The 12,476-nt window shown below is 38.6% G+C and overlaps 1 protein-coding gene across 3 annotated transcripts in view; it reads left to right on the top strand.

The window, feature by feature from the left end:
• The window catches only part of STAU2 (staufen double-stranded RNA binding protein 2), a 168,124-nt gene that overhangs the window by 83,005 nt on the left and 72,643 nt on the right, over positions 1–12,476 (top strand). For all 3 annotated transcript variants that reach the window (XM_066993092.1, XM_048077025.2, XM_066993093.1), the window contains exon 12: positions 4,632–4,939. In XM_066993092.1, the coding sequence (XP_066849193.1) occupies positions 4,632–4,939 (308 nt within the window). The remainder of the gene's footprint in view (positions 1–4,631; positions 4,940–12,476) is intronic.

Raw genomic sequence — 12,476 nt, 5'->3', positions numbered from 1 at the left:
AAAGTACTCCTTCATGCTTGTGCCCCATACTATTAGTTATAGTGCAAGGAAGAGCATGTGCTTTACAGGAGTGTCGGGAAACCATACACCAGCTGACCAGGCTTCTGACACGCCATCAAGTATAGCTTTCCTGTAGGACAGATGTGAGCCCAGGGAGAAAACTGTGGTTCTCCAAGAAAGAATAAAGCTGTGTTTTTGACCAAGTACACTAGGTGTCCTTGAAACATGAAAAGCCACTGAGTGACCTTGAAATAAGTCTTTGAGCAAAGGCAGATGAAGAGTATTCCTGCAGTGATGATCAAGTAGAAAAGATTAAATAAAAGAAACCTGCTTTTTTAGGTCATCTTTTGGAGTTGAATGGCAAAATCAAAATCTTAGCTTTTCATGTTTTCTAGTCTTCCTGACAGAAATAGAAAATTGAAAATTAGACACCAGTGTGGTGGTGTAGACACTTCTGCTTATGAGTCTGCAGGCAACGCTGTCATCAGAGAACTTTTTTAACTTGTCCACTCCTATGGGGTAACTCAACACTGTCCCTGTATCCAGCAAATTCCATTTTTGCAGAGCCTTATTACATTCAGGCTCTTGCAGTGATATTGTCAGCAGTTCTTCCTTCCCACTCCATTCCCCATGCACCAAGTCCTCTGGTGAGTTAGCTTTGTTTTCCGTGAACTCTGGCAGGATTGAAGGTCCAAATGGTAGGGGATCCTTTTGTAGAAAGGTCTTCCTGTCCCCGCTGGCAGGGAGACCCTATGGAGAAAGGATTAGGGATAAAAATAGCATGACTCCAACAGATCCTTTGAAGGCTGCCTCTGCTGCTTCTACTGGAAAAAGAAGTGGAATCAGAGCACAGATATACAGTCTAAAGGGAAGGCTCATAAAGGATAAGCCATTTTGCATCATATGTTTGCCTTGGAGTCTAAACAGTTTTGCAGTTGTGGCAGCAAAAGTAGATGATGGAAGAAGAAGAAACTTATTCTTTGGTGAGACAGGTCTTTGGTTTGGGCTTTTCAGAGACTATAGGAGATTGTAAGAGACTGCTAATAATTACTGCCAAGGATGAGTAAGACGTTTTTCAAATGTTAGCAATTACATTGCATAGCTAGCCTGCATATTTTTGTAACACATTTGCCCACAGGTTTAAATAATATAAATGAAAATTATTTTAACATGTTTCATGAATGTACCTCTAAGTTATGTCCAGCAGAAGGTGCAATGTTGTTGGTCTAAACAGTAGTAGTATAGTTCCTCTATGTTCCTCTCCTGCAATGCAAGAAAGTGTTAGAGCACAGTATTTCTTTGTCCTGTGTTTTTATTTATTTATTTATTTAAGTGCTTGTTTGAAGACTAAATATCAGAATTTCTGAAGAGTTCTTTTGGTCTAACACTTATTTCTCTGTTGATGTCATACTTCTTGTCTTGTAATAACATCATTACCACAGTAACTAAGCTGTTACATGTACATCCTTACAGAATTCAAGACTCGAAGTAAGCAGACAACAAAGCCAAGATATTAAAAAAAAAATCCTCAATAATATATTACAAGTAGATAATGAATTACAGTAAATATATGCCTGGTAGAAGTTTTAAAAGAGAGCAAGCTTTATTGGCTTTTTAAAGCAAGTTTCTAAGAAGCTCCATGAAACATAGGCCCTGAACATAAAATCTTAATAGCTTGCAACTATATTAATGTAATGTCTGCAATATTACATTACTTTGTTTCCAGATATAATCAATGATGGTAATATAATATCTGCTCTCAGAGCCAATGTATGATTTAAATTAATTATTGCTTATAAAGCACTTTGAAGTCTTTAGCTGAAAGGTGTTACATAAGTGTAGAAGTACCATTATTAATTTAACATCACCATTACAGTAAAGTCAGTACTTTAGGAGCATTTGCTATACTGTGCTCACTATCTTTTTATTCATCATATGCTGCATATTAGTTATTTTAACATTTAGAAAGCTTAGTAATCTGGAAGTATTCCAAACCATTGTTCCAGACAGCAGTTAGATATTTGGGTGGATCATGTAAAAACAGTGAAATGGCTGAGAAAGCATGTAAAATGTTTGTTTTAAGTAATATTACATCAATGGAACAGACATCTGCAGTACTGGAAATCATTTTAAACTTCTTGAAACTTTTTTTTAAGTTAATGTTGCATGATCTTTTTCTAAAATTGATTTTTTGGGAAGTAATATTTATTTTAAACAAGTATGTTGTTTCATGTTCTGTTCAATTTTGATTTCTGATTCTCAAATATTTGTCAGAAATCAGATTTACAGTGGGCCAGGTCTTAAGATGTGCCGAACACCTGCCACTCAGTGTCTTTGTTGATGTTTGTTTTTGTAACCCAACATCAACTATCAACATCTGTAGTATCTATTTTAATTTTCATTCATCTTGTCTTTTGTATAAGACTATTTAAAAGTGTGAGCAGTGATAGCCCTAGGAGATTGTAGCCTCAGAAAAAGGGTATGTTATCACTCTATTACATGGTGATTATGTTCTATAGAATAATGCTATGTGTTTACACAGTTGCTGTTATCTACAAGGTTATATTCTGCATTGTCTGTAGATGGAAAGACACTTCAGGTACCCCATCCTCCATTGTTCCCAATAGCACTGTTGTGAATTGGAGTAGTTGTACAAGGGAATAACATGGTTTTGGCATTACGGCTCAGAGCCCAGCCAGACTCCACAGCTCCACAAAGGCAGTGGAGACAGCAAGCAGGTGGTAATGGGAATGTCCAGCTCTGCCTCTGTACTGGTGTGATGCTAGGTGCAACTGCAGGAACATTTCTCTCTAAAGCAGAGGTATTGATAAAGCAGAGCATTGTCCCCTAACTTGCATGATCTTAACAGACAATTAATAACAGCACTCTCCAAACAAGTCATGCCTAACCCTGTAACCAGATCCTTCGTGAAGCTTTATCGAACTTTGTGAAGGGTGCAAGCGGATGTTCCAACTCTCTGAAACTACTGTTAATTTAAAAGCCAAATGTGTGAGTAAATCGATTAAAAGATTCACCTGTAAGTAGTTTGCTGAGTCAGCAGTGAGGAAATTCGATTTTCACCATGTAGTTGAAAATGAGGTTATTAATCACTAGTAATATTTTTTGAGTCTTCTTGTAGTAGACATTTTTTCAAGAATGCCACTTGCACCACTAATATTAGAGGAGTCCTTTGTAGTAAACTGGAAATCAATTCTCTTTGAATTTATTCCGCATTCTGAGGTGACTTTTGTATATACTGCAAATTAATTAAGCACTGGATCCTTTGATTGCTCTTGAGATAGCTAAATCAGTTAACAAATAGGTTTATCATTCTTAAAATAAAATGCCATATGGCTTGAGTTCACAGATGTTTTTTTCAGGTATATACAAGAAGATCAAAGAGTGCTATTAATATGAAATGAAACATCTCAAGTTCATTTTTGAGTTTAATAACAATGAGGGGTCTTCCTCTTACATTAACAAACTGGGTACTCATGTTTCCAACAAACGCTGTATTATATATGAAACTACCAAACTTCATCCTTAATTCTGCACGTTTTTAAACGTAAGAATACCAACAAAGCTGCTTACGTATGTACTCACTCCTGTTTTCAAGGAGGCTTAGGGTCAAGATGTTCTCTAAAAATATATTAAATTTTTTGAAATGTAGAGAAATTACTCCTAATTTCAGTCACTGGAAGTATTTGAATGTTTCCTACAATTCACATGAATATATTCAATCTTTTTGTTTTTTACCGTAATTCCAGTTGATGTTAATCACAACACATACACACTTTCTTCACTCAGCATGAATGTTGTCCAAGACAAGCAACTATTTGCGATCTATAGGATGCTGTTTGTGCAGCTAAAAGTAACAAAAATAGAAGAAGATTCCTCTTCGTCGAAGAGCAAGCAGTCACATAAGAGTCATTAGCACAGTAACATGTGGCTGCAGGGCAATTTAAGATTACTTAAACACAGGCTGCTGTTGTAATTCAGCAAATGCTTTAAGCCAGCACTTGAGGCACTGCAGCTACTGCAAGAAGCCATCCTGCCCTTCTTTTGCCTCCAAACTGCTCGTTCTCATGAGCATCACTGCATGGTCCTACAGGTGCTTGTGCTGGCACATGCAGTAGAGCAGCTGGAGAGTACTAACAACAGCTGTAGGTGGGAGAGGAAAGAACTTCTGATGGTGGTAGTGCTGACATGGGCTAGCTTAAATTATTTGTCAAACAACAGCCTAAGTTGTTGTATCAGATAGGAGGCGGAAGACTGTAGTGAAATAATGGTTGTGCTGCTATTCTGAAGCAGCAGCTGTCCATTGTGGTTTGTAGATCTCAAAACGTTACTCGTTTCTGTTTTGTATTCTGTGCTTGCCACAGTTTTCAAGTCCAGGAGTTTTTAACTACTTAAAAAGGCTGGTGGGAGAGGAAGAAGAGGGGCACTTGAGATCTGCTTTGTTTCTAAATAATTGTGTGATTTCATTCACAGTTACTATGGAAAAAAAAAAAAAGATACTACTTTTAAGTGCTTACTTTGTTTTCTGGTGAAAAGTATGTTAATGAAAATTGTCTACATACATGCCAAGCCCATTCTAGGGTAATGAGGATCATCTTTGCTTTTATTTTCAGCACCAAAGGGAATACTCCATCTCTCTCCTGATGTTTACCAAGAGATGGAAGCAAGCCGCAACAAATCAGCCCCTGGTACCACTGTAAGCTATTTGTCGTCCAAAGAAATGAGCCAGACTTCTAGCTCTTTCTTCAGCATATCTCCTACAACAAATAGCACAGCTACGATTGCCAGGGAACTTCTCATGAATGGAACATCCCCAACTGCCGAAGCCATAGGTCTAAAAGGAATATCTCCTGCTTCCCCCTGTCCTGCAGTGCAGCCTTCAAAACAGCTGGAGTATTTGGCAAGGATTCAAGGCTTTCAGGTATGGGAGGGGGAAAATGAAGCTCTTCAGCCAGAGTCATAGCATTGCCATCAAGGTTTCACTCTTGCCCTCTGGAATGTGGGCATGCATGTAACTTATCTTGTAAAATTAGCTGGTGTCCAAGGCAGTTGCTGGGTCCAGGAGATACAACCCTGCACCAATATACATGTCCCTCCTCTTTTTTGTTCCTTTCTTCCATTCAATTTACTACAGGCCATCTTTCTTTCTGTTGTTTGTTCTCCATAAACAGTTACAGGCTTAAATTATGCTTTTACTTGCACTTCTTTGAGAGTCTTCACCTCTTAGCATTAGAAGCTTTACATGCTGCTCTGAAATTGGTTTCTCCTTTAGACTCTGATCCAGAAGATACTGATGCACCACCTTAACTTTGCGTTTGTCTGCTGGGTTGGGTTGTTACAACCATTCCTCTGCTTTCCATCCTGCACCTGTTAGTTGTAACCTGTAGAACAGAGTTTTGATCAGAAGGTGCGACCTAAGAGCAGATTTGGTGGCAGAGCAATGCAGAATGTTTTGACATCACAGTCAATACTAGAGAATGTAAGATATACCATGCTGGGTCAGCATATTAGTCCTTCAGCACTGATGACCTGCATCCAGCAATGGCAAATACCAGACATTTCATAGGATGGTGAAAGCCTCTGTAGTGCATCTAGTCATTTCTGCAGTGTGGAAGATGGGGAAAAGAAACCTCTTCCTGATCACCATTACATGCAAAATTACACGCATATATGTATAGTAGCTCATTTTACTGTATTGCACCATCAGAGGATAGGACCAGCTATGTAGAAAAATTCTTTTTCCTGTCTTAGGGGCTTTTTTGTTTGTTTGTTTTTGTTTGTTTGTTTGTTTTCTTTTTCTGTTTCATTTGAAAAGTTGGCTTCCTATGTTCTAGCATGTGTAATTTGATCATGTAACCAAATTATGGAAATGGGAGGTTTCTGTTAGAATTTTTTGAATGCCTGATAATGATTTTTTTCATCAAAGCCCATGTAATTTACAAAGTATGCAGTTGTTGAAAGTGATTAAAAAGAAGTGGCTAGAATTCAAGAAATAGTGTCAGATGTTCTATTGGCATAAGCACCATAGTTAAATTGCATTTGCGGATGTCAGATGTCACCAGTTGTGGATTTGACTTAACGTTGTTTCTGTCTAAAATGTACATTCAGATTTCTTTTGGTCTTCATTTTTAAAATGTCATTTTTGATTCACTAGTTTGAATTTCTCTTAATACAAGAAACAATAAAAGTCTAAGCCTCACAGTATGTAGAGTTAAGCTGCTAACAGGAATTCTTTTTTTCTGAGTTCCACTTTGTTACCTGCCTGCAGATGAATTCTGATGAAAAGAAATTCAATCCCTGATGTTTTCACTTCTTGCTTTCACATCTTGTCAGATTGCTTGTGTCTACTAGTAACACTTTATTTTCATAGAACCAATGCACAATTTATGTTATTGTTTTGATTCCTTCTTGCCTACAGTATGTGGTTACTGTAAAATGATTAGTTGTTTGTCCTGTTGTTTTTTTTTTCATGCTTTAATTCTAGTTGCCTATGTAGAAATTGTTTTAAAGGGTCTTACCTTGAGCCAAAAATATAATCCGTTTCCTCCATAAACTAGACTACTACTTTTTACTTGGCCCTGATTCAAAACGAGAAGTTTGGTAGAGAATCTCTATTAATGACATATATATGTCTCTGTGTCTGTAACTGGTGGTTTTACATCATATTAGCATGCTTTTTAACACCTTGCTTGAATGAGTGGCATTGATGTGAAATTCTGTCACTGCTGGATCCCTGAGCTGAGGTGGAGCAGTGAACAGAATCTCTGTGGGAAATGGCTTAGTGGCCTGGCAGGTGCATATCACAGGTCTCTTCACCATTTCAGCCTAGAAAGCTCTTTGTGTTCAAGAGTTTAAAAGCCTATTTCTTTACAGGTTAACTTTCTCAGGCATATTTACCAAGTAGAAAACTACTGCATTTACAAACAGATAGCTTGTTTCATGTTTCCTGAATGACCCAAAAAGATTTTTAAATTGTTAGCATGTATTTGTATTCTGGTCCAGATGATAACCATAGTTTTGTCTTTCATTGAAGAACGTATACATTCTGTTCTGTTACAATGTATTTTTGAATTTTTAAAAAATCAATAAATACTCATATGATGTTTCATTTGTAAATGTAAAAAAAAAAAAAATGTTACTTGCTTATTTGAATGTTTCTTTGAACTTCTTTAGCTGCAGGGGACACGTCTTTAAAATGTGATTATTTAATTTAAATTCTCCTAAACTGTTTGTATATGATCTCAGTCATGTTCTATTGTAAGCCCTTTATATTATTTGGACCAATGTATGGAAAAGTACTAAAAAATTACATTTTTATGGTTTATGGCTTATTATTCTAAAGATATTTGTAATTGATAAGCAGCAGCTGAGTGTCACTGAAACACAGGTGTTTAGCTCGGATTCTTTCAAGGCCCAGGCTTCAAATTACCAGTGCTAATTAAACAAAAATACTTCACAAGCAAGTCTGTACAAAGTCTGAACAGAGCATTTTTAGTGCTTGCTTCATATTTATGCGTACAATCTACCAGTTAATCGTTCTGCAGGCTTTGCCAGCGGATTGTTTAAAGGAAAATTCAGCTTTGGTAAAATTGTTATTTTTAAGTGACTATGTGGTATTTTAGTCATTGTTTTGTAACTAGGTTAGTTACAGTTATTTTTGGTGACCGCTTCAGTGCAGTAAGTTATTCAGAGAGTTTGTTTGTGATGAAACATTTAGAGAAACTGTTTATACATGAATAATTTGAGCCTCCAGTTGCGACTGATGTAAAACACAAGTTGCAGGTAGTTCGTGTCCAGTAGGAGACCCCCCTAGGAGCTTCCATGAAGAGCAGGTAGTAGAATTAAAAAGGCCGTGATGTCTCTGTGCATGGCTGCAGCCACACTTGGCTTGCTGCGTTGGCAGGTCTTAGGTATCTTGACTTGTCTGTAGTGGCCAGGTAGTAAGGCCTCACACAGGGTGTCGTTTCCACTTCTTTTTGATTACACTGTTACAAAATTGATTTATTTATTTTTCTTCCCATGTCTGCTTAGTGGTTAACTGTTCCATTTTATCTATTGATTGATTTGAAAGTTGTACTGTTGGGCCTTTCTAAATGCTTCTCATTTTCTCATTTCCCTGTAGTGCAGGCATACATTTCTGAGGGAGTGCGCGTACAGGAGAGGTCCCACTGGATACCCTAGAGTCAGGTTTACCTGTGCCCCATACGTTTCAGCTCATGGTTTTGAATTGTAGGCAGAGGTGGGCCTCAACCAAATTTTCACCCATGTATTGGGTTTGGTTGTGGCTTAACCCAGCAGGCAGCTCAGCACCACACAGCTGTTTGCTCACCCTCTCCCCCCACAGCAAGAGAGGGGAGAGAAACGGGGGGAAAAAGTACAAGCTGATGGGTTTGAGTTTGATAGGACAGAAAAGGAAGAGAAATAATAAAATAATAATGATTATAGTAATAATAATAACATGTACAAAGCAAAAGATGCACAATGCAATTGCTCACCACCCACTGACCAATGCCCATCCCATCCCTGAGCAGTGTTCATCCCTTCCTCCCCGGCCAGCCACCCCATATTAATTGTTCAGCACGATGCCACACGGTGTGGGACATCCCTTTGGTCACTGGGCCAGCTGTCCTGGCTGTGTCCCCTCCCAGCTCCTGGTGCACCCCCAGCCTCCTCCCTGGCAGGGCAGCACAAGGAGCTGAAAAGCCCTTGGCTTAGTGTAAGCACCGCTCTGCAACAATTAAAATATCGGTGTGTTATCAACGTTATTCTCATCCTAAATCCAAAACACAGTACCATATCAGCTACTAGGAGGAAAATTAACTCCATCCTAGCCAAAACCAGGACAGTATCCACCCCTTATTCTGTACCATTTATGTCATGCTCGGGTCCCACACACACTGAGCTTGAACCTTACCCTACAGTAGCTTTAAACAAACCAAATGCTCATTTCACTTTGTTGAAGGTTGGATTTGGAAATCAGCCTAGGAATGCTTGGATATCATTACTAAGATACTGAATTTCAGGGAAATTCAGGCCTCACTGAATTTCAAGTTAAAAGTATAGTTTTGGACTGATCTGTGTGTAAATGCATATTTATTGGAGCAGGACCATAGGTCAAATTTTAAAAGGCACCTAAATACCTTTTTCAAAACTGACACGGGTACTGTGGATGCTAACTTGTAAGTTAACTTGTAAGCCTGGCCACCCTTCATAATGTTTGGCTAATCTGGGCTCCTGTCCCACACCATGAGCTGTGGTCCACGCTGTGGACTTACTGCCTGAGGTTAGTAATGCCTGTGCAATTTCTGCCCTGTACTGTGCTGGCTGATGCAGATATGCCCAGGACTTTCTCATGTTCTTTGGATTGTCCTTCTGGTGTGATTCATAATGTTGCTTTCCTTGGTGTCTGTTCTGACAGGAAGCGCAAAAAAGGGCAAGTCTGCCTGTTTCAGACTTAGTGTAGTATCTGAAGTAGTCATCAACTTTAGTTCAGGTCATGCTGTGACCACTTTGTGGGCTCTCTTCGTGGATTTAGCTGCAGCTGCTAAAGACTGTAGCACAGAATGGGCTTTTGGCTTCCAAAATAAAGAACAGTGACCTTCTCATCCATCCCTCCTGAGTCTTTGAAGGTTTTTGAATCTTCCGAACAGTGTTAATGATAGTTAAAGAGTTCCTGGTCTTTTTAATAATAAAGAGTTTAGGTCTGAAGCCATTTCTTAAGGAGATCTCCGAGAGACCACCATGACAATCAAATCTGAGTTCACTGGAAATTCTTAATACAAAAGGAATGAGCAAGGGATTCCGCATTAAGCCTGAAGAAAATAATCGGGATATAAATTGTTATCACAACTTTCGTTTATATGTTCTTGAAACTTGATGCAGTGCCCTTTAGCTTCCTTTGTTAACATTTTGTTCCCAAGTATGACAACCCATTGATGATGCATGAAATAACAAATTCAATTCAAAAGTTCTTTTCCAAATCTGGTCACAATTACAAAATGTTGCTTACTTAGTTAATTAAAATTCATTGCTCTTCACTGGACAGAAGCGGGTTTCCTTTCATTAGTTTTTCTTAGTTACATGGCTTAGTGAAATATGCATACTGAATTTACTAGAGCTCCCTGGAAAAATTGACAATAGCTGTTTTTCTCCTTCTTTCTTACCTCTGAATCTGTTTTTTACCTCAGTAAAAACAACACCTTACTTTTTTTCAGTCCAACTTTGTCTCTTCCCACAGCAAGGAGAACAAGATCTCTGAATTAGCTCTGCATATTGCATGAATTCATTGGTGTGGGTTGCAAGGTTTAGAGATTAAAACCAAGCAGAAAAATCACCCAACCATTCACTGTTGATTCCAGATTCAAATAGCTGTAGTAGAAGGAGTCATTAAAAATTTTTGTTGTTCTGGTGGCTAGAAATTGGGTCAAAGCAGTCGAGTATTGCACTTCATTCTCAAGAGAGTTGTCCTGCTGAGGAGGCCTGTAGAAAAAAGTCAAAAGAAATCAGTAGTAATGCTGTGATGGAGGGGAAAGCCCACGGAGGCCTTTGAAGCAGCACATTGGAATGAAGTTTCATGGTTTCCCAGAAAATCAGTAGGCATTTCCTGTCTGTGTGTCTGATGGAGAGTAGAGTATCTTCCCATCCTGAATGTCCTGTCTTAGTTTTTCACACAATGATCTTCATTTTTGTTGTTGTTTTCATTTTAATAGAATCATCTAAGTTGGAAAAGACCTTCAAGATCACCAAGCACAACCGTCAACCTGACCTACCAAGACCCATCACTAAACCATGCCCTCAGTGCCATTCTTCTTGGGTTAGAAAGCAGCTACTTCTCTTTGCTTCTTTCAGCCTTTCTCCTGGCTCACTGCTTTACACAAGGCGACCCCCACACACACAGTGCCATTCATCTCCACTCTTCCTCAGTAGTTATCTACTGAGCTTACTCTGCACAAGTTATAGCTAGAAATTAAATCATTTTGAGGTGATTTTGTTCAAGTGATCATATATTTAGGGGTGAAATGAGGCTGAACCGTGGTAAACTGGAATAAAACAAAAGCTTACCTTCAGTGAGTCGTGAATGCTGACATGATTTTCCTCAGAGGGTCTCCCTAGGAAAAAAAAAAAGTAAAATGTACTGTGTTTTAGGGGGGGAGGATTCGATGTATTCAACCTATTATCACAATATAATTGTGATTATAGTGTTAGTTGGTTATCAGAGAAAGTACAAAGTTCCCTGCAGATGAATGAAAATGTATGTTTTAGAAAGCGTCCCCCTAAAGCCATTCATGAAGAGTATAGCAAGTTCTAAAAACTTGAATGTAAACCCAGATGGTCCTGTTCTGTCCTTGAGCCTGTCGTTGTAGAAAGGTTTGTGGCCACTGTCAGCTTGGAACTGGAGTCCAAGCAAATGGTCTGGTATGAGTGAGTACAAAAGTCTCACGGCTAGTTCAAATTGAGAAATACAAACAATAGTTAAAGGACGCTTTTGAAATTATAATATCTGTCTTTCTGGCATGATTAATGTAAAACAGATTTGCAGGCTATGTCGGCAAACTGATTTTATATAAATGCTTCTTTGAAGATAATCATATCTCCAAAAACCAGGACAAAATAGGATTTTAAAAAATGAAGTAAGGCTGTTAAAGCAATTAGCGCTTCATCCATATAAGCATTCATGAAACCCCTTGGAGCAGCTTGAGAGTGTTGCTATATGTTGTCAATACCTGCTGCTGCAAAACAAGCCTTGGAATTGTGTTTTTGGTTCTTGTCCCAGTTCCTTAGGGTCTTAGTCAACTTGATTGGCACTGTACTTGCTTGTTGGTCAGATCGGTTCCTGTAAAATGATGCGTGGAATGATTTTGTGCTGTGTTGTCATTGAGAACATCAAAATCTGGCCTTTTGCAGAGGGGTAATATCTTCCTGTGTGTTCTTACTATGCCATGCTTGGTGGCCAGTACTGGAATCTCAGCAGAAGTATTTGTCTCTTCCTGGCAGGGATTATAAACACCTATTGTAGAAATAGGTGACAAAGTCATCGTTATCTTAATTTGTGTCTCTCTGGATACCTTCTTTTTTTCTTCCCTGATGTGACATTTGCATTTTTACCAATTACCAAACTATTGTCTGATGGTTGAGTTAATAGAGGTATTTACTGTGGGTTAACCCTGGTAGGCAGCTCCGCACCACACAGCTGCTCGCTCATTCTGCTGCTGCAAGGTGGGGAAAAGAATTGGAAAGGCAAAAGTGAGAAAGTTTGTGGGTTGAGATAAGGTTAGTTTAACAGATAAAACAAAGCTACACAGAAGCAAAGCAAAATCAGGAATTCAATCACTACTTCTGCTTGTCAGGCAGATGTTTAAGGAAAGCAGAGCTTTCTTGGAAATCACTTGTAATGGTTATTTGGAAAGACAAATGCTATGAGTCCACCCTTTTCCTGAGTTTCTACTGCTGAGCATAAT

This window comes from Anser cygnoides, chromosome 2 (genome assembly GCF_040182565.1).
Source record: "Anser cygnoides isolate HZ-2024a breed goose chromosome 2, Taihu_goose_T2T_genome, whole genome shotgun sequence".
NCBI classification, from domain to species: domain Eukaryota; kingdom Metazoa; phylum Chordata; class Aves; order Anseriformes; family Anatidae; genus Anser; species Anser cygnoides.
The sequence above is the reverse complement of the archived record's forward strand: the minus strand, read 5'-3'. Positions and strand labels throughout refer to the sequence as shown.